This window comes from Dipteris shenzhenensis, chromosome 20 (assembly GCF_047967505.1).
Source record: "Dipteris shenzhenensis isolate YYH24624 ecotype China chromosome 20, Dip_SZ_1.0, whole genome shotgun sequence".
Lineage (NCBI taxonomy): Eukaryota > Viridiplantae > Streptophyta > Polypodiopsida > Gleicheniales > Dipteridaceae > Dipteris > Dipteris shenzhenensis.
The window spans coordinates 40,370,074-40,395,518 of NC_141615.1; the positions used below are offsets into that span (position 1 = coordinate 40,370,074).

General features: G+C 47.3%; 1 protein-coding gene across 1 annotated transcript in view; it reads left to right on the top strand.

Moving 5' to 3' along the window:
* The first annotated feature begins 482 nt into the window (after positions 1-482).
* Positions 483-25,445, top strand: part of LOC147889659 (uncharacterized) — a 75,830-nt gene continuing 50,867 nt past the window's right edge. The window contains exons 1-6 of the mRNA XM_087391531.1: positions 483-577; positions 17,032-17,360; positions 17,497-17,549; positions 18,582-18,668; positions 18,803-18,885; positions 19,001-19,070. Of these exons, the coding sequence (XP_087247657.1) occupies positions 17,045-17,360; positions 17,497-17,549; positions 18,582-18,668; positions 18,803-18,885; positions 19,001-19,070 (609 nt within the window). The 5' untranslated portion in view covers positions 483-577; positions 17,032-17,044. The remainder of the gene's footprint in view (positions 578-17,031; positions 17,361-17,496; positions 17,550-18,581; positions 18,669-18,802; positions 18,886-19,000; positions 19,071-25,445) is intronic.

Genomic DNA, 25,445 nt, shown 5'->3' on the forward strand with positions numbered 1-25,445 from the left:
TCCATGACGAAGCCCCAAATAGGACCATTCACAGGACACCAGAGAAATATCACGCCACACAGACCTTCATGTATCTGATACTGTGCCACTTGATACAGGGGATGAGCTAATCACGCCATCATGCATCTAACACTGCCAAGGTCAAGAAGATGCGCTTTGGACCGGCATGCATAGTTGTAGCACATTAGCCAATCATAAAATTGAGATTAAAGAAAACAAATTAAATTCAGCATTTTTCTCATTCCATCCATTCGGGGGCAGGCCAATAGAGAGAGCTTCTCTTCTCTTATCTCTTATTGCTCTTATGGGCTTTTATTGAAGCACTCGCCTAAATTTGGAAGACCGCACGTGTGACACGATGTGGTGGGGGCAACTCACACGAGCGGGATACACGCACGGCACGTGCAGGGAAGAAAGGCTTATGAGGGAGCTCTCCCTCTTCTTCTCCTTCTCCTTCTCCTTCTCCTTTCTTCTTTCTTCGTGCTGCGAATTTCTGGAGATGGTTCCTTCCGTCTCAGCCATTTGCACTGTCGAGCTTGCACCAGCTTTCATCCCTCCTTCAAGCTCCCTTTCTGCTGTAAGTTTTTCCGTTTGCATCTCCTCTGCTTTGCAAGTTTCTCCGCATATTTTGCCAATTTTGTTCCCCTCTCGTGCAAACAATCCGAACGTTTGGTTCCCTTTCGTGCAAAAATCCGATCGAATTCTTCGCCATCTTTTGCACTGTCGAGCATGCACCAGCTATTAAGCTCCCTTTCAGCTGTAAGTCTTTCCGTTGCATCTCCTCTGCTCTGCAAGTTTCCGCGCATATTTTTGCCAGTTTGGTACCCCTTTTTCGTGCAAAATGTGAACGTGTGGTTCCCTTTCGTGCAACATCCGAACGAATTCTTCGCCATGGTTCCCTCCCTCTCAGCCTTTTGCATGTACCAGCTGCAGCTGCAAGCTCCCTTTCAGCCGTAAGTTTTTCCGTTGATTCTCCTCTGACTTGCGCAAGTTTTCGTGCGCGTATTTTGCCCGTTTGGTTGCGTTTCGTGCAGAATCCGAACGTTTGCATCCTTTCTGCAAACATAAGTCAGGCTACGCCGCCAATGCAGCAGCTTGCATAGTCCGCAAGCTATGTACAACCATTTCCCTATCTGCATGTTCCATTTGCACGACTCTTGTTCGCATTGTGCCCGTCGCACGTTGTTTGGCGTTTTCTTCTTTTTCCTTGCTGAAGCCCTCCGTTTCTTTTCCTTGTTTTGAGTTCCACAGGCCTGTACTCTTATTGTTATACGTTTCTCTACAAGTTTAATTCCTAGACGCAATGGTTCCGCATTGTGGTGCGGAGTCATTTGCAAAGGAGATTTTTACATTTTTCACGGGTTTGACGCGCTGCAGCTGCTCCCATTCTTCGCGGTCTCGAATTCTTCCGCTCCTATGCGTGCTTGTTCGTATGGTTACTACAAAATCATTGCGACAAAATTAATTGCTAGCTTCGCAATGCTTCAACTCCGTTGTCCATTTCGTCTTCCGCCGTCCTGCAAGTGCCGAGCAACATTGCCGTCGTCGCGTAATTGTAAGCCTGTCTAGATACCTTCCTTCTAGAGCCGTCCTTCAATGCTTGTTGAGGAGCTCAATCTAAGATCTCACCGTACGAAGCAGCGAAGGGAGAGAAGATTTGACAACACATAATGATTTGGTTCTTCACCTCTGCGAGTATCCCTATTCCCATTCTCCTTCCTCCAGAGCAAAACTTTGTATATGCGAGGTTGTCCTTCGTCCGAGACTTAGAGCTCTATATAGTCTCTATGACTCCTTTGTTTCCATGGAGCTCGTGCTCTCGGTTTAGGCGTTTCCTGGATCTCGTTTTGTTTCTTAGCCAATTGCTTATTACTTCGGTCTCATGAACATGCTCTTATCTTATTTCTGCCTGACAGTTTGGTGTCCGCTTTTCTATTGTAAAGCTTAATCGGCAAGCACCTTAGCTATTTATAGGTCTGTCCCATTTTCTTGTGTATTGAGGACCTTGGTAATTGCAGAGCGAAATTACATAGTTAATCCATAAAAAATTTTGAATTACTGTCGTCACATTCTTCTATTCTGCCAATCAAATATTGGTAGCCCCAACAGATGATCCAGCACACGGGGTAAATGAGTCAAGTGATCCCTTAGGGGGATTCTGATAACGGGGGAAGATACAAAAGCCCCAACCAAACAATTGGTCAGACTTATAAGCAAAACCAACCGAATACAAGGTTTCCTAGCCAGGTATAACGATTATATATAGTTCTGTATTTTCTTCTTCACAGTTAGGAGAATCCATACTGGAAAAACAGATCTGGAGAGACGATCCCTACGCTGGAAGATAACGGTGGAAGATACAAAAGCCCCAACCAAACAATTGGTCAGACTTGTAAACAAAACCAACCGAATACAAGGTTTCCTAGCCAGATATAACCATTATATATAGTTCTATATTTTCTTCTTCACAGTTAGGAGAATCCATACTGGAAAAACAGTTCTGGAGAGACGACCCCTACGTTGAAGACAAGTGAGGGTGTTTAGTGTAAATCCCAACCGAACATCAAAAAGTAATTTCAGAGCAGTAGCCAGCACTCGGACAAGCACTCTGCTTGTGAATCAGAGAGTACGGAAGCAAATCGTTAGTAGGACAGGCGCCATGAAATATGAAATGTCTCATGGATTTTACCCCATGATGATGGTAATTCCAATTTGTAACTTAAAGGTGAATTTTTCTTGACGATCCGGAAAGTTCCATAGTATCTTGGTTGCAACTTAGGAAACATAGACTTAACTGTCTTATAGCGATGTGGGGCTACAAATAATAGCACCATGTCACCAGTGTCAAATTCTAGGTGATGTCTATGTTTGTTGGCAGACCGTTGATACCGCTCTTGCGCTTTTCGCATATGATCCCTGACTTGGAGTAGAATGTCTTGCATTTCTTGAACCAATTGATCAGCTAGGGTCACTTGATGTTGAAGTACAAAATTCATTGGTACAATCGGAGTGTGTCCATAAGCTGCTTGAAATGGAGTCATGCTAATGGCACTATGGAAAGAGTTATTATAAGCAAACTCAAGGAGTGGTAGATACTCTTCCCAAGCTGCTAGGCGTGACTGAATATAATGTCGAAGCATTTCTTCCAGAACTTGGTTGACTCTTTCAGTTTGGTCATCTGATTCTGGGTGGTAGGCTGAGCTGAACAGTAGAGTTGTACCCAAAGATTCGAACATTGAAATCCAAAAGTGACTGGTAAACTTAGGATCTCTTTCGGATATGATATTCTTGGGCAATCCATGGTGTCGGAAGATGTGTTGTATGAAGAGTTTGGCGATGTCCGGAGCCTGTGCACTGCTTTTGCAAGCAATAAAGTGTGCCATTTTGGACAATCGATCAACAATTACCATAATCTGAGTGTTACCTATGGAGGATCGTGGTAGTGTTGTAATGAAATCCATGGAAATACTTTCCCATCTTTCAGTTGGAACTGGAAGAGGCTGAAGAAGTCCTGCTGGAAGTCGTCGGCTTGCTTTCATTTGTTGACAAGATAGGCAAGATGTAACCATTTTGATGACGTCGCTTTTCATTCGAGGCCAGTAGTATGTTGCACTGAGTAACCTATAAGTCTTGTTGATGCCTGGATGGGCAGCATAAGGAACTACATGATGCTCTTTTAACAAAAGACGTCGAACATCCTTGTCATGTGGTACACAGACGCGATCTTGATAATACAAAAGGTCGTCCGTATAAGAATAGGATGAGAAAATCTTCTGTTCAGAAGTCGAAGGTTGATCTTTTGAAAGAACTTGTACTGCTGTGCCGAAGTCTTTATCATTGAAATACTTTCCTTCGAATGAATTGGGAACATCCATAGATAATGTAGAGATTACCATAGCTGATGCTAGAGTTAACCTGCTGAGAGCATCTGCAACTACCTTGCGTAGTCCTAGAATGTACTCAATGGTCATGTGAAAGTTGGCCAGAAACTCAACCTAGCGTGCTTGTCGAGCGATCATGACTGGCTGAGTAAAGATATACTTTAAAGAGTGATGGTCTGTCTTGACCACCGAGTCGGCTTCCATGAGATAATGTTTCCAAGAGCGATAAGCATGTACAACGGCAAGAAACTCCTTATCATAAACCGGGTATCGGGTTTGGATATCGGAATGTTTATGGTTGTCAAAAGCAATAACTCTGCCTTCTTGCATCAAGACTGCTCTTGTAGCGATGTTGGAAGTGTCGGTCATGACCTCAAATAGAAGGTTTGGGTCAGCAATAGCCATAACTAGTGTGGTAGTGAGTGCTTGCTTGAGTTGTTGGAAACTATACTCTGTTTCGGGAAGCCACTGAAAAACTGCTGTGCTTTTCAATAATTCGGACATAGGAGCTGCGATTTTGGAAAACTGATAGACCTTTGTATGGTAGAAGTTTGCCAATCCGAGAAAAGAGCGGACATCATGAACATTCTTAGGAGTAGGCCAGTTTCGGATTACCTCGACCTTCTTGGGATCCACCGAGATGCCTTGAGCTGAAATAACATGTCCCAAATATTCTAGTTGGGTCTTGAAGAACTCACTCTTTTCAATGTTGATGTAGAGAGAATTTGCGCGGAGAACTTCAAAAACTTGGTGAAGATGTTGTTGTAGGGATCTGCTGAAAACGAGGATGTCATCGAGGTAAACGAGGATGTCATCGAGGTAAACGAGGACGAACTTATCGAGGAAAGGCCTGAAGATGTCGTTCATTAGTGTCATGAATGTAGCCGGGGCATTGTTTAACCCAAAAGGCATGACCAAACATTCATAGTGTCCATACTTTGTTCGAAAAGCTGTCTTGTACTCATCGCCTTCTCGTATGCGAATTTGATGATAACTTGAACGAAGATCAATCTTTGAGAATTGTGTTGCGTGTAGAAATTGATCGAAGAGGTCATCAATGCGAGGCAATGGATACTTATTTTTGATAGTGAGCTTATTGAGGGCTCGGTAGTGGATGCAGAGGCGCATTGACTTATTTTTTTTTTCCACAAGTAGTACAGGAGATCCGAAAGGGCTGCGACTGGGCCGAATGTGACCTTTGTCGAGTAGTCCGGTCACTTGTCTTTGGATTTCTTCATTTTGGTGTAAGAAACCCGATAAGGAGGTTTCGACGGTGGATTACTGCCGGGAATAAGTTCGATTGGGTGATCCACTGCTCATTGAGGTGGTAATTGCTTTGGTAATTCCTATGGAAAAATATCCAGGTAGGGCTGGAAAAAAGATTGGTTGAGGTATTCAGGAGGATCCTTTGTTGGTGTCTTCTCTACTGCCGTAACCAACAGAAGTGAAGTCTTTACTTGACGTTTACGAACCCACTTCTTTACTTGTAGGGCAGAGGCAACTGGGGTTGAAGGAGAGTTCCTAGAACCAGTTAGCTCAATAAGTTTTCCCTGGTGGACAAACTGGATAGTATGGCTACGAAAACTGATTGATGGATCATAGTCGTAGAGCCACTGTTGTCCAAGTATGACATCGTACCGAGAGTGTTGTCCAAGTATGACATCGTACCGAGAGAGAGGCATGATGTCGAAGTTCAACTTGTCCGTATAATGTTGGATGCGAAAAGACAAGTTTTTGATCCTGGTGTTGCACAAGATGGTAGTTCCATTTGCGAGTTCAATCTGATAGTCCATGAGATTAGGACTGGTGGTCAACCGAAGTTTGTCGACCATAGAACTAGCTAGGAAGTTATGAGAGCAGCGACTGTCGATGAGGATAGTGACCGTTGTTCCACGAATCGATCCTTGAACACAAAGTACTTGAGTGGCCAGGGAAGGTTCGGGGTTGTTGGCAAGGCTCATGTGGATGGTATTTGCCATTCGAATAGCTTTGCCTTTCTTGTCTTGTGCTGAGTTAGCATCTTCTGTTTGGGAAGTGCTAGGTTCCATATTGGAATTTGGCTTTGGTCGCTTGGGACAATCGAACCATCTATGGTCGCTTGTACAGATGGTACAAAGTCCTTTTGTGTTGGAGTTGTTCTTCTTGTCAGTGGCCGCACCTTTATGTTGGGGATGACGGTGATAATTTTATGAAGAAGAAGAGGCGCGATCCTTGGAGGAGTGCTTCTGTTGGAATCCAGCATACGATTTCTGAGACTTGTGGGGATCTTGAGACTGTCGCTGACCTTGATTACCCGAGTTTTTTCTAAACCTGGGGTTATCTTGAGGGCGAGCACCTTTAGCCATAGTAGAGTTCTGTGTTCTATTAGCACTCTGCTTCCCTGTGTTTTGGAAATTTGTTATGCGCTCTGCGTAAGCAATAGCGCCAGCTATGGTGGTGATGTTTGCTTTGAGGACATCAATGCGTAACGAGGGATTTAGGCCTGAGATGAAAGCATGAAGGCGATCATTCTCAGTTAAACCATCAATCTCCAGCACCAATGTGGTGAACTGAGAGATGTAGGAAGACAGGGAGCCTGTTTGCTCTAACTGTCCACGTTTTGAACGTGCTTGGAAGTCCGCATTGGCAGGTATGAACTGCTTACGGAGCACGTGTTCAAAACGTTCCCAGGTTAACACACTTTTGCCGTCCTTTAAGCGTCGTTGCCACCATAGGAAAGCTGTATCCTTAAGGAGGGAGGCTGCCAAGGCAATCTTTTTGCCTTCAGTGAGGTCAACAGTATCAAAGTACATGCGCAATTTTGCGAGCCATTGGTCAACTGTTCGGCGATTTCGTTGACCAGTGTAGGCTTCCGGAAGTTTAATGTCAAGTCTTTTAGTTTTGGAAGCTTGGAGTAGACGGTAGAGGGCACGGAGTTCAGTGTTTTCTACCTCTGGTGGGAATGAGTTCACATAGTCGTCTGGTTGCGTTACGTCATCCTCTGTATGTGTGGTGCTGCGAATCTTGGAGTTGTTGGACTTTCTGGACCAAGTCGGAGATGCTGTCCTGAAGCTGGGAAATTTGAAGTTGAAGTAGTGCTTCGCCTTGTAAGTTGACTTCAGGGGTCTTTTTTGGACTTGAGTCGCTTATCTCCGGAGAGGTTGCACGCGAGCGTTGCGACATATCTGAGGTCCGTGTGAGAAAAGCACGAACCTGTGCTCTAGTTTGTACCATTCCTGGAAGAAGATTCGGGCTGCTCCCTGAGGTTGCTCATGTTGGAGGGGGCAGGAGGAGTAGGATGGAACCAGCCGTGGAAATCTGGTAAAGGAGGTCTCGCTGAGGTAACACTGGTGATGCCGAAATGGGTGTTACTGCTCGTGAGAGTACAGGGGTAGGTTGCAGAGTCCACGGATCTGAGAAGGGATAAGGAGCTGCTGTCAGAAGTGGAGGATATCCAGGAGGAGTGCCTTCAGAGTGTAAATACTGTCTTGGGGAAGGTACAACCTGTATAGGAGGATATCTGGGAGCTGAAGGAGGTGGAGAGTACCCTGGAGATGCTGAAGCTGAGGGGTAAAAATCTCTCCAAAGATGGACAGCAAACTCGTGAGGAATATCGGGTTTTGGGTATCTACGTGTCTCGTGGAACACAACCTGGACTGTGCTGAGGAAGTAATGTAACTGAGGTGCCTCACGTAGAAGGTATAGAATGTGGTCCAAGTCACTGGAAGGGCACGTGACAGAAGACCTACGATGCAAAAGCTCCGAAATGGGCTGGTTGTGCAATCTGAACACGATATTGTGTGGTAGATGATGCCTGAGGTGTCCTTGAAAGGACGGGTGAATTACCTGGGGTTTCCATGCTTTAAGGAGGAGGCTTTCATTTGCTCTAATTTGATAATGAGCGTCAAATAACAATATGAAAGAGAATCCTTAGAAATAGAATGGAAAGAATCCACCTGGCATAGATTAGATCTGCCAATTAGTTGCGTAGAATGGCCTGAAAATCTTTGGCCGGAGGTCCCTATCTTTGCAGGTTCACGTTGAAGTGTGAGCAAGAAAAAGGTGCCTGGCGAGACTTTCGTGGTAGATAGGGGCGTTGGCAGAGGCGTGGTGCAGAAAAGGGCAGATTGCATGGAACCAAACACGCTTTTCTTGCGTTGAATTCAGAGGCAAAGTGCCTGTGGGGTGCGAGGAGCAGATCTGGGCCTGGCTGGTCGGAATCGGAAGGCAGCAAAAGGCCGCTGTTCACAGGCTAAGGTGGCGAGATGAGCCAGCAGGATTCAGGCTGGTCTGAATCGCGATAGAGGGGCAGAAAGGCTGCTGGGCATAGGTAGGTATGGTGGCGATTGCTCTAGCAAGGGTTGGCTGCCAAAAACGATCCAGAAAATTGTAGGATGGAAGCCGGACAAAGGGTGCAGCCTGCTTGCTGCTTGCTTCCAGGGCTGATTTGCAGTAGAAAAAGATGGCGAATTTTTGGCACCTAGGCGAATGTCTGGCACCTACGCTGTTTGCAGAAATTGAGGCAGCAAGATGACGATAGGGGCTGCAAAGGGGATCTGTTTGATCACTAGATCGTGTAGGCAGGAATGCAAAAGAGCCGGTTGATGCAGGCCATTAAGAACGTCGCAAGATGGAGGCCTGACGAGGGGCACGGCTTGCTGCAGGGATATGGCGCAAAGATGTATGGCTGTTTTGGAGCAACGAAAACAGAACGTGAAATCGCGATTGGATTTCGCTTTTTTTTTTTTTTTTTTCTTGCTGGTTGGTGGTTGCCAAAAATTAAAACGTGGGTTTAATTAACCCTAGGGTAGTCTAGGGTTAGGCCTAAGGTATGGGGCTGGTTTTCCTTTTTAGCCCTTTTTGGTACCCTTCTATAGGGTGCTTGGTGCCAAAAGGTGTGCCTATTCGAAGGGGTGTGACCCTTGGAATAGGTGTACCTTTTCATGAAGGGGTGTGACTCTGTTTTAAAAAGGGGTGTCCCCACACGAAAAGGTGTGTCCTTTTTTCCACGATGGGGTGTGTCCCTTGGGTGAGGAGTCAAAACTCTTCATCAAAAGGTGTGTCCGATGGTGGAAAAGGTGCGTCCCTTGGTTTTGGGACAGCCCAAGCACATGAAAAGACACGATTTTTTCCGTGTCCATTCACATCAACTCGTGATGTGTGGGAGATGGAGAGGCCATTGATGACTTTAGGTAGGGTTGGCGCTAAAAATTTTTACGCTCATTCTCTCCATCTCTTCCATGCACAATGTGCACGGATATCCTTCTAGCGGAAAGAGATGTATCAGATAGGCGCTAGAAGGTGGGGGGCATTTCCTACAGGCAGGAGCGAAATTTGCTCTGATACCATTGTAAGAAATCCTAGATTTACTATATTTAGAAATGTGCTAAGGAATAGAAAGGAGACTGAAATAGTAGAGAACAAGGAATAATTGTATTGCTTGAGTGTCTGTAGTGTCTGTAGTGTCATCCATACAATTGGGCCTCTCTTATATAGAGAGTGAAGAGACACATGAAAAGGTGTACTCCAAAGTGTATGTGCATGAAGAGGTGTGTACCCCTTGTGAAGGGTGTGACCCTTGATGAGAGGGTACATTACAATAGGAGTGTCTCTTCAATAGAATGTCTCTTGTGAAGGGTTGTGCCTTGTAGGAAGTGTACCGTCGAAAGGGCATGTAGGAAGTGTCCCGTCGAAAGGACATACCCTTCCACAAGTGTCCATTCATCAAACCATCCATAAGTCTAGATATAGAGAAAGGAATACGTCACAGATCGTGACATGCTACGTGTGATGGAGTTTATGGTTTTCAACCTTATGAGTGACTATCATGAGATTGAAACTGCACTATGTTGTGTTTTTAGAGGATGAGTTTGGGAATGTTCCTGGATTCATCTAGGTATATGCCTTCAGCTGCCCGTTTTGTTCCTTCATTATGAGGTCGTCTTTTCCAAAGTCAAGCTCATCGCCCTCTTCTCGGCAAGGCTCCTGAAGTGGAGGCATGCCTGCTGCAGCTTCCTCCTCCATGCAGCTCCCTTCAGCCATGGGTAGGAAAATAGAAGAAGACTGGGAAGGTGGAAAGAGAGGGGTGAAGCTGCAAGTCGAGGAGTGAATAGAGAGGAGAGATTAGGCTGGAATCTGCACAGAAACAGTGCGCTCAGAAAGAGAAATGTGAGGTGAATTGAAACGGATTCAATTTGCAGCCAACTGATTGGCCAACTACTTGGGGACCTGTCTGCAATTACTGTAGGTTAATTTGCAGTGATTGTAGGCTAGTTAGGCTATTAAATAGAGGGGGGGCACAGTCCCTAGGCCCTCTGTTCTTAAAGCAGTCCAAAGGCAAAGGAAAATCAACCCCTGGCCTTGGAAAGCGTTCAAAAAAACTTCTAAAAGCAAGCTTTTGGCTTTCTAAATCTGCAGCCTTGTATAGGACCTATCCAAAAGCACTGGTTGGAAGCTGGGAACGGTGCGATCTGCAGCAGCCTCCCCTTCAGGTATTCCCCTCTTTGCTCTTGGTACTTGCCGTACCTGACTGTTCACACAACCACAGATCAATTATCTGCTATTTTGCAACCTACCACCCTAAACAATCAATCCTGGCAACCACACCTAGGCAGCCCAGCAGCAATCACTGTGAATTGGCCCTCTGCCACCTGCGATCCACTGGTACAGCTATCAGCAGCACGTGCACATAATCAAAGTAGTAGTTCTTGGTGTGTTCTTCAGCAGCGATGAACTTCTCATCACTCAACCTTGATTCGAACTTATTCTAGGTGAGATCAAATCATGCATAACATTGATAGCTTGCCTCACCAACCTTCTACCATACCACGCAAACTGGTTCTAACCAGTCGCTCAGCCTTCTACTAGTTTTTTCTGAGATAAAACAATTTAGCACCAGAAAACAAAGCACTAGCCCTCTCGATTTGACTCCATGAATTTGATGAAATGCTACCTCACGACACAACAGCAACTCACAGAAGCACCTTGCACTAATGGACACCATACCTGGCACAACTCGCTTGCATACCTTGCAAACAACGGTTCCTTTGTCTTAAGGGCTGCTTTGATACCAATTGTAGATTCCCTCTGACACGTCCCCAGCACTCCTGAAACCTCTGATCTGCAAGCAAACACAAGAACACACCAAGGTGAGGAAACTGAGCAGGCTGCTCACCACCCAACCACGACATCTACGAGATGTGCTCCTGAATCAGGAGATGTCCCCTCCGAGCCACGAGCTGCGCTACTGGCACGAACTCCCAACCAGATCCTATTCAGCTTGGTGTCCCATACCACCAGATGGCGCTGTGAAGCCTGGGATCTGCAGCTGGGCCTTGGGCTACGCTATGATGTAGGTGCGCGTCCGCGACTCAATCCAGGATCAGACCTAGCACCTGGGAATGAAACTTGCTCCCATTGGCGCCCTGAGAACTGAACCTCTGGGCCCCTTATATAGACTTGGGCTCCAAGCACCAAAAATAGCGAAGACTTCTAACTGGTTCGTACCCTTGCCACTCAACCTGAGAATCAAGCCTGCCTAGCTCTAAGCCTCCCCAGGCTACCTGAGCTAGTCTTGTCTACCCAGTACACGTCGGATACCAATCCGTGCACATGACATACTTCCCCTCCTCTAAGAACTCACTCCTGAGTTCGCTAAAAAACTCGAGAATGTCTTCTGGAGGTTCTGTGATGTCTCCCGTGTTGCATCCTCCTCAACACGATCCTTCCACTTGATCTTGTATTCCGTGATAGTTCTATTACGAATGTGTCTTTCATGAAATTGAAGAATACACTCAGGTTCGTGTGGAATAAAAGTCAAATCTGTAACTTCTATTATTTCTTGAGGAGAAACAAGTTGATCATCCGCACCCAATACTTCTTTCAGTCTACTGACATGAAATACTGGATGTACTTTAACATCAGGAGGCAATTCTAGTCTATATGCAACTGGTCCAATTCTTTTAATAACCTTGAACGGACCACAGTATCTGGGGGATAACTTCGGAACCAAACCAGTACTTAGGCTCTTGGATTCCTTGGGAATTCACAAATATACCATCGTTCCTTCAGAGAACTCTCTAGGTGAACGATGTCGATTAGCATAAAATTTGTCCCGATCTTGGGCACTTCTAATAGACTCCTTGGCAAACTGCAACATTTCCTGCATGTCTTGCAAGAAGGTCTTTGCCGCATCATTTTGGATTCCCTTTAACCCAACCATAACTGGTGATTTAGGTTGAAACCTGTACATAAGCATAAAAGGACTGTAACCAGTACTTGAATGCTTTGCACTGTTATAAGCAAATTCTATCATAGGTAGATAATCTTTAAGGTCTCTAATGATGTTTTGGAGTGTTGATTCTAATGCGTGTGCCTTTGGACCTTCTTTGCTGGGCATTCTATTGCCTTGCACAGGGTACAATTTGGAGCAAGCCGGAAGCATATCTTCAACCAATTGGTTGACCTTCTCTGTACTGCCATCGGATTGTGCATGATCGGAGGAACTCATACTTAGAGTAGTTTCTAACTTCTTAAAAACAAGTGTCCAAAAGTTACTTGTAAACTTCGAGTCCCTGTGAGTGACTATGTCAGAGGACAAACCATACAGCTTAAACAAGTGGTCCACAAACTCATGAGCCAGCTGAACAGCTGAAATAGTTGTTCTAGTAGGTAAGAATCGAGCCATTTTTGTCAGACGGTCGACTATGACCCAAATGGAGTCATGACCCTTGCGCGTTCGAGGCAAACCAGTAATAAAATCCATGGAAATACTTTCCCATTTATTACCTGGAATTTGCAATGGCTGTAATAAACCTGCGCTTCTAAGGCGTTCTGCCTTAGTAACCTGACAAACGTGGCAACCTACCGCATAGTTTTCAATGAATGCACGCATTTTAGGCCAATAAAAGGTATGCTTCACAAGAGACAGAGTCCGATGTATACCCAGATGTCCAGCACTAGGAGCATCATGACACTCCCAGAGAATCTTGGAACGAAGTTCCAAAACATCTGGCACACAAACCTTTCCATTCCGGAACAGCAAGCCGTTCCTAATCATCCACTGACCTCCCGCCGCCTGTACCGTAGGGGCCACAATCTTTGAGTCTTGGTCAACCATGGAGCTGCCATCCTGGACTTTCAGCCAATAAAAGCTGAAATGACTATCAGTTGCGCAAAGCTCTTTCAAGGATTGAAATAGGTCTGAGGATATTTTCGTAAATGACATACTTGACTCGACTTAAGGCATCCGCCACACTATTTAACGAACCCTTCCGATAACGTATTTCAAAGTCAAAATCTTGCATTAATTCTGCCCATCTAGCTTTCCGTCCCCTCAATTCAGACCCATCACACACATACTTGATTGACTCATGATCGGTCAATACAAGAAACTTCGAACCATACAAGTAGTGTCTCCAAACCTTCAGTACATACACGACTGCATAGAGTTCTTTTTCTAGTGTGGGCCAACGATATTGGGTGTCGTCTAGCTTCTTGCTCTCAAAAGCTATAGGTCTGCCCTCTTGGAATAAAGCTGCCCCAATCGCAAAATCACTCGCATGGGCCTCTAAAACATAAGGCCGGGTAGGATCGGGTAATGCAAGAACGGGTGCTTCCTTGATAGCTAACTTCAAGGTTTCAAAAGCCTTGTTCAATGCATCATTCCAAGAGATCGGCTGGGTAGACCTGTGTCCACGACCCTTCAATATGTTTGTCAGGGGTGCCGTGATGTGTGAATAATCACGCATAGACTTTCGTAGAAATACCGTAAATCCTAGGAAAGAACGAAGTTGTTTCACAGTCTGAGGGATAGGCCATTCTAAAACCTTCTGGATACGATCCAGATCAATGCTAATACCTTGAGAAGAAATGTTGTGTCCTAAGTAAATGATCTCCTTCATAAAGAAGTCACATTTACTCATCTTGGCATAGAGCTTATGCTGTCTTAGAATAACTAAGACAATCCGGAGGTGTCCTATGTGAGCTGTTAAATGTTTCTTGGAGGCGTTGTCTATAGACTTCGACTCCCCGGTACCAGTGGTAGACTGGAAGAACTTCCTGTTGTTCTTCCCACCCGTATCGGCAACTGTGGTTCCCTTTGCGCTGGCCATGGTATCATCATAAATGCACGCGTAATTCATGGCCTCTTGCAACGTGGTACACTTGTTGTTCTTGATCTGTAACTTGTACGAGTCAAGCAAACCATCCACAAAGAAACCTAACAAGGTCACTGGATCCATCTTTGTAGCTCTGGTCTGCAAAACCTCAAAAGTTAGATTCAGCTTGGACATATCGAGGGCTTTGAGCTTGCCTACGATATCGTAATCTTCCTCCTTCTTCAGAAACTCTTTCCTGAAGACCCCTTCGAATTCTATCCATGTTGCAAGCTTGGGTTGGAGTTCCTTCCACCACAATAAAGCCTTTCCTGACATAAACCCGACTGCAAGCTGTATTTTCTTGTCATCTGGGTAAGGGTGAAACTGGAAGTGTACTTGCCACTTGTGCAACCAAGTGTCAACAACCTCCTTGGTACGAGACTTCTGATCTTCGGGAAAAGGATCTGGAGTGATGTTCGGAAATAAAACTGAAGCCATGGCATCCACATGCGTGAGTGCCTGAACAGTGCTAGTCAAAAGTGTGAGTGTAGTCTGAATCCCTTGGAGTTGCTGTGTCAACCCCGTTTGATTTGTGTTAACCTGCTCAAACTTTTCATCAAGAGCAGTGGTGAATTCATTGAAGGCTTTCTTCGTAATCAGATCATCGTAGAGACACTGGTCATCTTCTCCATGGTAGTTCACATCTTGATCACCCGTAGCGAACTCGGGGTCTACTGAATCTGCCATAAAGAATGAGCTCTGAAGGCCAAAGGGAAAGGAGAGAGAGTCGTGAGGAAAGGAGTGGGCAGCAGAGAAAACGGAATCCCAAAGCAGGCAGCAAACAACGATCTCCCTGGAGATTTCGTTAGAGGGGAGAGCGTTGAAGCAGAGGAGCAGCAAGATGGCGAACTGGAAGGCTATGAGAGAAGGGCTGTTCCGAACTCAGAATTGCGATATAGCAGCCTGAGCTAACAGGTGGTACTAGGTGAGGGCGGGTGGATGGTTGGCTATGCGCACTCATGGACTGCGAACTAGAGCAAGCGAGATGGCCGCTTGAACAAAGAGCGCCATACTCCAGGCTTATAGCAGCCTGCACGCCAAAAAAGCAGAGCCCTACTTTTGGTAGGGCTTTTGCTTTTTTTAGCTTTCCAAGCCCAATTTGGACACAGCCTTCCCAGCCTGATTCGCATCCAAGCCAGTCCCTCGAGACTGTCATCTGCTGCACATCTCCATCCTCACTCCAGCCATCAATACCCGCTCCCTAACTCTCATCCTGAAGGCTGCCCGCGGCCTTCCATCCCGTCCTTGCTCTCTGCTTTTATTCTGAAACTCGCTCCCACTTCTTTCCTGCGCCAACTCTTACAACTAACGAACTGCTCCCAAGCTCTTCCCCTTACAGACGACCATACTCGTGGCCTCTCTTCCACTCCACCTTGCTTCTTACGAATTCACCCTTTCTCTCTGTCTCTCCTTCTTCTTACCCCATCTAACCGCCACCCTTAACCATGAGCCATAAGGCACGTGTAGGGTAATAAACATGAATTTCAAAATTAGGGCATACCTGGAGGAAAAAAATCGTCCAAAATTCTTGGAACAGTCCCCAGCACTCCTGAAACCTCTGATCTGCAAGCAAACACAAGAACACACCAACGTGAGGAAACTGAGCAGGCTGCTCACCACCCAACTATGACATCTACGAGATGTGATCCCGAATCAGGAGATGTCCCCTCCGAGCCACGAGCTGAGCTACTGGCACGAACTCCCAACCAGATCCTATCCAGCCTGGTGTCCCATACCACCAGGTGGCGCTGTGAAGCGTGGGATCTGCAGCTGGGCCTTGGGCTATGCTATGATGCAGGTGCGCGTCCGCGACTCAATCCACGATCGGACCTAGCACCTGGGAACGAAACTTGCTCCCATTGGCGCCCTGAGAACTGAACCTCTTGGCCCCTTATATAGACTCGGGCCCCAAGCGCCAAAAATAGCGAAGACCTCTAACTGGTTCGTACCCTTGCCACTCAACCCGAGAATCAAGCCTGCCTAGCTCTAAGCCTCCCCAGGCTACCTGAGCTGGTCTTGTGTACCCAGTACACGTCGGATACCAATCCGTGCACATGACACTCTAGGATCTTACTAAAACATCAATCTGCACAACAAAAGGATTAGGCAACTGACCTTCCAGCCACCCCTGAGTATGTGGGCTAGAGTTCAGGCTCCCACAAGCCCGCTCTCACAAGCCCATTCTTGTAGCTCTTGCATCCCATACCACGAGAACCCGTTCCCTAGGAACCTTTGGCATAGCATCTTGTGATCCGCCATGGAGATGGCAAGACTCTAGGCTCAAGATCCAGACCAGGCCATCCTTTGTTATGTACACACTGAATCAACTCATAATAGCCTTGGCTACTCTTATACAGAAGCGCTTCCTGGTTTATGAAAAGCACCTTGGCTAAAATTAATCAACTGGCCCTTTGCTAGCGTGTAAGTCCTCTAGCCCCATGTTAGCCTGCTTCCCTTATTCCCAGAACCCCTAACCCTGTTAAATTTAATGTCTAGGTACATGACAAAAGCTCTATGAAATTGACAGAATGTCTCTCATGCATATTCTTGCTCTACTGTCTTGGGCTTGTAGAGGCTCTTTGTTGCATGATCTAGAGGGTTGGATGATTAGTATTTCAAAGGGCTAAATAGCATTTTGTGCCCTGCAAACAAGGAAAATGTGCCTCTTGCTACACATCTGCTATAGTTGTGCAGGACCCAACTTGCCTGTTTATCTAAATAGTTGGTTGTCGTTCAGCAAGATGCACATGAACATTTAGTACGGATGCTGCCCTACATGTTTTCGCCTAGCAGTTATTAAACTACTTTTGCAAGTTGAAATAACTTATTTTGCTTTCTTCAGATCACGAAATGCTACCTGTGTTCCTTATGATCGTATGCAGACATCAGCCCTTCAAATGGGGAAGTAACACGTTATTCAGAAAAACAGTATTACAGAGTTCCATTACTCACCTGCAATAATGATATCTGATTTGCCATTCAAAAGCCTTGGAATGACTGTTGCTTCTCTCCAGACATGTGAACAACATGCCTTGCAGTACTCCAAGACATGAACAATCTGTACAGAGAAGATTGAAAATTCCTTTCCTAGTACATCTGCTGAAAATTACAAGGGTGCCTTCAGCTGTGCCACCTGTTAATGTTGGTACACCAAGGGAACATGTAACAAAAAATGCACTGAAGGTGACAGCTCTCTACAGCAGCAAGCAGGTGGCTCTTGGGGATTTCCCAATATGCAATAATACGTGTATAATTGATCAGCAACTGATCTGCCAACTCAATTTGTCCAAGTCAGAGGGTCACTCCAAGCTTCATCTTTACATAGGTGAGCAGGACTTAACATGTAAGTGGCATGTTGACCATATGTGTTTCCTTCTGCCTCTGTTATGATATTTCAACTTTCTTTGAATTTCTAGGCAGGATTTGATACCTCATTTTCCTGCTTGCTTAATAAAGTTAAATCGGCTCTTTCTTTCCAGATCAAGCATTCAGCTCAGGGCTAACTGGACACATCATTCTGGACTTGAAAGAGGTTGGTTTCAAAGTTTATGCCTAAAACTATATCGTGGTGAAATGCTGCTCGTCTTCTATTTGAATACGTTTGTCATTCCTAGGTTTCGAGCAAACAGGTTGCTATCTGATGCAACTGTGGTCTAAACATGGTCTGGAGTGTTGCTCTCACATGCTCTTGTCCAAGTATTGTAAGAAAATGTTTATGCCGTCCGTATACGTTTTTGTGCAATAATTAGATAACTGCCCAAGATCATCATGGATCTGTATTCAGTATCCTAAGTTTGTTTGCATCTGAATCATGCTTTATTGGAAACAGAGGCAGGGCCTCTTCCCTTTAGATGTAAGGTTCTACTATCCATGAATGTTAGCTTTCTAATCTGGCTTTTGATGATGTGAATATAAAAGTCGGTTATTTAATTTAAGTGTTTCTACTGTCTAATGAGTAATCTGTTGGTTATTGTTATTGTAGCCATTTTTGTTGACTGGTGTTATTAGTTGCAAGTTCAATACCCATTGCTTTTGACAAGGATATTGTTCAAACTTTAACTTGAGATGCCAAACAATGGTTCATTAAATGAAGCACAAGCGCATGCTTAACATGCAGTGGTAATCCTAATTTTCTTGCCTATGGTTCCACTCCTAACACAGTTAACTTCTGTTTCTGCTCACCATGATATGTCAAGTTGACTGTGTATGATTGGCATGAAGGAGGATGCTAGTATGTTTAAAGAACATGCAGGATATTTAAAGAACATGCTGTAAATTTAAGGAAAGAATAGTGACGTGGCTGATCTTAGGAAGTAGGCATTTTGTTGCACTCTGTATGTCCTTCTGCTGCTTGAATTAAATTTCCAAAGCCAAATATTCAGATTTAGGTCAAAGTGAGTGCAAAGAACTTTAGTCTTGATGGAAATTTCCAAGTGCAAAGAACATTTAGTTCTCCAGTTTTTGATGAGATAAAATCCAGGGAGTACGGTTTATTAAAAGGATTTTTTAATGGCCAAAGGAACTACAATGCTTTTACTAATACAAGGCAGTTGCTGCATTTCAGTTCATAGGTGAAGGCGATACAGAGATATATTTGAAATATCCTTTGTATGCAAGCACGCCAGGCCATAACTGGGGTCCCATTCTCAAGGCAAGTAATTCAAGGCATGGTAATAAGTTTACACATTTCTTTTTTAGAGCTGCTGCATTGCTTATAATATTGTGCTTTTGCTTCAAAGCTCCGCAGTTTTGTGCTGAATGTCAGCTTTTTAACGTTGTACACAGATGGCTGTTCACACTGTGCAGAAAGAAGCTGTTGAGTCTCTCTTTGATGAAGACAATGATATCCTTGTCATTCCACAGCAAAGGTTTCTTGGGATGTACCTATGTTTGCAAGCAACTTGTATTTTGATAACTGTCAGTTAACCAGCACAGTGACACAGGGCTTCTTATGTTTATGTTAAAAATGGGTCATGCAAACAGGATTACACGCTCAGAAGCTGACTGTATGTTGCAAGATACTGCCTCAGGTCATTATGGAAGCTTGACAGGGGTATGTGATTTTTCAGGTTATCAGTCGTATGGGCAGAATGATACACTGGTGCATTGCAATGATCATGCTTGTATTGTATAGTATTTATTAGTACAAACAAACAAATTTTATGTTGGTGTTATTCTGTACAGCTTGTCCAACAAGGTACCTTGTTTAAGCAGATCATTTGAAAATTTCAATATGAGCATAACCGAAGGGAAGAAATGTGGTGGCCAGTGTCTTATACTTTGTGTGGTTTTGCTATTGTCCAATCAATTCCCACATATACTCAGATAGGAATTCACAACATTTTCATATGCGTGGTATATGCAAGATGCTGAGACTGCCTACATGCAAATTTCTGCCAACATAAGGCCAACTCTGTCTTGGCTTCTTCCATGCTTCTTCTTTAATCTCATTAACTCAACCTGCTTAGCGTCGTACATGCGAGCATCTGCATAGATGTTAGACATCAAGACATAAGCTGCAGCATCCTTTTTATCCCATTCCACTGCCTGTTCAAAGGCCCACCTTCCAAGCTCCACATGCCACAACACGTCATCTTATTTATCATCTACTGCCTTGTCTAATTGGCCTGCATGGCGAAGGAGACCAACCATGCAAAGTGTGGTGCTCAATAGTTGGCACAATGTCATAGTCATTGCTCATGGACTCAAAGGATGTCAAGCATACACAAAGTACGCTAAGGATTGCCGCTCTCCAATTGCATATTTTAGAAATAGTTCAGAGCGTCCGGACCAAGAACATACGTTGTGATAAGTGTGCTCCAGGAGATTGCATCTTGAATTGGAAGTGGTCAAATAGTTCCTATGCATTTGCAAGCAAGCCACATGTGGCATACATATCAACCAACGTGTTGCCAACAAAAGGATCTCTTTCCAACACCAACAAAAGGATCTCTTTCCAAGAACCCCTTTCTCGCAATCTTAGCATGTATTTCTCAGCCCTTGTTTATGGCTCTTATGCTGCCACAAGCTTTCAAGCTGCAAACAAATCTGATGCTCTCCAATTGCATCTATTCGAAACAGTTCAGAGTGTCCTGCCTAAGTTCATGTTCATCAAACCTTGCTACAAGTGCATTCCAGGAGATTGCATCTCGAATTGGAGGTTTGTCTAACACTTAGTGTGCTTTTGCAAGCAAGCTACACTTGGCATACATATCAATCAACGTGCTACCAAGAAAAGTATCTCTTTCCAATAATTTCATTCTCGTAATCTAGCGTGTATATCTAGGTTCTTCTATATGGCTCCTATACTGCCACAAGCTTTCAAGCTGTCAACAAATCTGATTGTCGCACTCCAACTGCATCTGTTCGAAACAATGTAGAGCATCCTGATCATGATCATCTTCAACATACCCTACAATAGGTGCATTCCACATAACTGCATCTCGAACTGGTAGTTTGTCAAACACCATCCATGCATTTGCAAGCAAGCCACACTTGGCATACATATCAACCAAGGTGTTTTCAACAACCCCTTTTTCACCATCTCAACATGTGTTTGTCGGCCCTTGTCTATGGCTACTATGTTGCCAAAAGCTTGCAAGCTACAAATAAAAATAAGTGCATTATTTTTTACCTTTTTAAAAAATCTCCTGCGAGTTCCTCCTCCACGCCTCCCTGCCGTCTACCTCCCCCCTTCTCGTGTTACCTCGCGGCCTCCCTTCCTGTTTCGCCTCCCACCTCTCCCCGCTTCTGCCCATCGCGACGCCCCCCTCTGCCGCTTCTCTCGTTGCCTGTCGCGACCCTCTTCTCATCCCCCCGCTGGCGTTCTGATACTCACGCTGAACTCGGCCGTTTTCAAGCTCCTGGTTCTATTCTCCACGTGAAGCCCTCGCAGCACTCTGCAGGTCGTCGACAGACTCCTCTTTGCGCAGCTACCCAGTTCGTTTGGACTTGGCGTTTCTTGGTCCTGCGTGGACAGATTGAGCAGCCGGCTCCTCCCCCGACAGCTGCCCCTGACTTGCTGCTGGCCCTTCACCTCCTCAACCTGTGGAGGGACGACAGTGAGTGATATCCAGCCGCTTCAGAGGCTCGACCCTGTGTGCTCTTGCTTCCAGCCCGGGTCAGCCCTTCCAGTTCGCCTCCTTCCACACCCGGGCTCCACCTGCTGCTCCTCCCTTTCTCTCTTCTGTGGCAGCCCCTTCCTCCCTCGGAACGTTCTCGCAGTACGTCTCAGCGGTATGGCGGCATCTTGCCTGGAACCGGAGGCCCCTTCGGACCCCCCCTCTCCTTCAGCCTACCGTGTTATTTTGACAGAGCAACAAACCTCCTTGGTAAAACAGGCAGCCAATGACTTCGCCCACACCTCGGTGTATGGCAGAGTCATTGGGCACTCCCCTTCGAGATCAGCCATCAGAGACTGGCTACAGTCCACCCTTGTGCTAGGGGACAGTCACATTGAGGAGGTGGCCCTTATGGGACGGGGCATCTTCTGGCTCAAGCTCTCCACTGCTAGAGCTGCGAGCGACCTGGTTTCACGCTCCCCCACATTAGTGGACGGGAAGTTCATCATTTTGGTTCCATGGTACAGGGGCTTCAGCGTAGCTGACTTTGATGATCGTTTCAGCATACCCCGCCACCCGGTAACTCTTGTATTCCCAGGCCTTGCAGCAGAGTTGCGCCCGATAGTCAGGGACCTGGGGGCGCATTTTGGGTGGGTGATGCAGGACACTTTCGTCGACGCAGTCGCTGTGGCAGGGGCCCCCAGGGTTCAGGTGGCAGTGTTAGATCCTTCGTCCCTCCCATCAGAGATTGAGATTGTGACAGATGCAGGCTCCCTTACTCAGAGCTTGGTAGTTACTGGGCAGCCTGGGCAGTGCCTGCGATGTCATGGTTTTGGGCATTTGGCTGCTGCCTGCCCGCGCTTCGCCAGCCCCACTCAGCCCCCCCAACCCCCCCCTCCGACGCTGCCGCCCCCCCCCCCCCCCCACCCAGCCGCGCCAGGTGGAGCAGAGGCCGTTGCAGGAGGCAGAGGTTGTTGGTGGGTGGACCGAGGTCAAGAGGAAAAGAGGCAAGAATAAAAAGAAAGGTAAGGAGGCAGTAAGCCCTCAGCCCCCTACCGTACCACAGAGACCTGTGAGCCAGCAGTCCCAAGGACTTGGGAACGCGTCCTCATCTGCTGCCCCCCCCCCCTCAGCACCTGGTCCCTCCCTCTCCACGTCGCCCCCCCCCTCCTCCTTTACCCAAATCCCAGCCCCAGCCTCAGCCTCAACCCCCACCCCCCCAGCCTCAGCACCTACCCCCCCAGCCCCAGCCGGAGCCCCAACCCCCCGCCCCCCCCGCCCCTCGTTCCTCCTCGTCCTCCTCCTTTAGTCGCAGCTCCCCCAGCCTTACAGGTTCCCACACCACCTGCAGTTCCTGACCCCCAGCCTCCACCCGCCCAGCTATCCACTCCTGTGGAGGTTGAGAGCCCTAGCCCGCCTCATCCGCCCCCCCCGTTCCCCTTGTAGGGCACCCCCGAGACCTCACCCGCTTTGGTGCAGTCTACCATGCCTGACAGTCCCTCAGTTGCAGATTTCGATGAGCCGCAGCTCAGGGAGCGAGCGCTTCCGCGTGAGTTCTACAGGGCCGGACCTTGGGATTATCTGGACGTGGCGGATGTTGGGACCTTCCCAGCTTGTCTTGGCATCAGCATATTCCTTCTCCGCAAGGAGACGGATGGGAAGATCATAGCCTTAGCTCCGAGAGATGGACCCAGCTTTGCTTTCACCTTTCACAGCGACGGGACAGAGAGCTGGACAGATGACTCTGTCTGGGAGTCACTCAAGGAGCAGACATACGATCATATTTGTTCCTGGATCGAACCGCTAGGTGGACAGCTTCTCAGATCTCAGTGGTCCGAGGGCGATGTGCGCCTAAGGTGGAGATGTGCCGCCAAACGATTCAGGCTGATTGTGATCCTCAGACCCTTGCTGACATGGCACCTCCCTCTCGAGGTCAGAGTGTGGACAGCACAAGAGCTTCACACTTTCTACGGGATGACCACCTCAGAGATCTCGAGCTGGCTCGAGAAAGCGTATTCTCATGGTACTAGAGGCCTCACGCCTTTGCTCATAATTTTGAAGAATGGCCAGGATGATCCGGCTTCTCCCTCCAAGCCCTCACAGAAGCGGTTGCGCCTGCACTCGGGTCAGCCGCCATCCTCCTCGACCTCGACAGCGAGCAGACAGTTGTTCGGGGCCTACCAGTCTTCGCCATGAGTCTACACCTTGTCTCCTGGAATGTGAACGGATTTCATGTTTTGGCACTCGCGGTCCCAGGAAGCTTATCCTACGACAGGAACTTCAGCCAGCTGTGGTTGGTCGCTTGGATTTGCTTTTGCTCCAGGAGCATAAGCTCTCTTTGGCTCATGCTAGCAGATGTGGGAAGATCCTCTCTGGGCGGTCTCACACATTTTGGGAGCCTTTAGGGAGCAGGGCCGGAGTGGTGGCGTTTGTACGTCCATCAGCGAGTCGCTCCTTCAGAGAGTTCTCGGTCACGGTACGCTGATCCCAGGCCGTGCGTTGTGGATTGGCCTAGAGTTGGAGGGCTCCAGGATAGGAGTCCTCAACGTCTACGCACCTACAGATCTTCGGCGCAGAGCCACCTTTTGGAGGACACTTACGGAGTTGCTTCCAGAAATGGATTCGTGGATTATTGGAGGAGACTTCAATAACCTCGAAACCATGGAGGACCAGCAGGGCAGAGGGCCAGAGTTTGCAGGCATTGCGCAGGCGGAGCAATCCGCTTGGGACTCCTTTCTCTTCGTGACTGGAGGGAGGGACAGTTGGAGAGATCTCGCCTTCCGTCGGTGGCAAGGCAGCCTAGATTACTCTTGGGGCTTCCGCAGGGAAGGGGGCAGGCTCTTGGAGAGGCTGGACAGATTCTACGTCAGTGATTGGGCCATAGGCAGAGGAGGACAGGTAGGAGTTGTGCCAGGGACGACTCTCTCAGACCATGTGCCAGTGATCCTGTCACTGGACTCAGCAGTTCAGACTCTTCCCCCCCGCTCGTGCAGGATTCCCGACTCCATCTTCTCCAAGGGGGAGGTGCGCAGTTGTATCGACAGTCTTTGGGACAGAGATTGGGGCGAGCATGATGACTTGGCAGAGGCGGTTGCTCAGGCTCTACTGGAGTCCAGTCAGATCTGCCAAGTGGCAGCCTTCCAGGCTCGGCAGGAGTGGTGGGATAGAGAGCGCGCTCTTCGCAAGGACTTAGCCTCCATTCAGCGGCTTCAGCAGGCAGTCCCTGGCTCGGAGGAGCTTCGCCTTCAGGCTCTTCGTGCCAGAGCCCTCCTTGAGGAGACCCTTCAGCTACGCTCAGAGTTTTCGTACCACGCTTCACTGTCCTACTGGGCTAGGAAGGGAGACAGGATGAGCAGAGAGTTCTTCAGGACGCATGGCCAGAGGGCAGCAGGGGACCAGATCCGAAGTCTTAGGACGACGGATGGTCATATCACTTCAGACCTGGAGGAGGTCATGAGGATGACTACCGACTTCTACAGTACTCTCTTTCAGCAGGAGCTGCCCGCACCGCACACTAGACGTTGTCGTGAGGAGGTGTGGAGACACATCCCTTCCATTGTCCAGCCCAGTATGCAGGCGTCGCTGATGGCTCCGTTCACCACGTCTGAGTTGCAGGAAGCCTTGATGGCTATCGATGGGCAGAAATGCCCTGGCGAGGATGGTCTTTCCAGAGCTTTTTTTCACCACCTTCTGGGACCAGATTCACTAGCCTCTTCTAGCAGCCTTCCAGCAGATTTTCAGCAGCGGTCAGATGGGCAGCGGTCAGATGCTAGAGAGCCTCTCATCAGGCTTGATGTGTCTCATCCCGAAAGGGGGAGACAGACAGGAACTCCGTCAGCGGCGACCGATCACGCTCCTCTCCACAGCATACAAAATCCTCGCCAAAATGATCAGTGCCAGAGTTCGGCCACTGTTCCCGGACCTCATCCATGACACTCAGACAGGCTTCCTCCAGGATCGCAGCATTCTGGATAATGTCTTCACCTTCTCAGAGGCCATGGAATGGGCACAGCACAGTGGGCAGCACTTAGCGATCCTACTTCTCGAAAGAAGGCATACGATCGAGTGGATTGGTCCTTCCTGGAGGGCACTTTGGAGAGACTTGGATTTCCGCCTGGCTGGATTCAGGGTATATCTGCTTTATACAGGTCAGCCTCCAGCAGGGTCATCATCGGCGGCAGGATGGGGGAGCGATTTCGCTTAGAGAGGTCAGTACGTCAGGGCTGCCCTCTTGCCCCCTACCTTTTCCTTTTCTTCGCTGAGGCTATGACGTACTTCCTCCGAGCTAGGAGCACAGGGATCCAAGGGGTTCGCCTCCCCATCAGGGAGGACTTAGAGCTCCTAGACTCAGAGTACGCAGATGACAC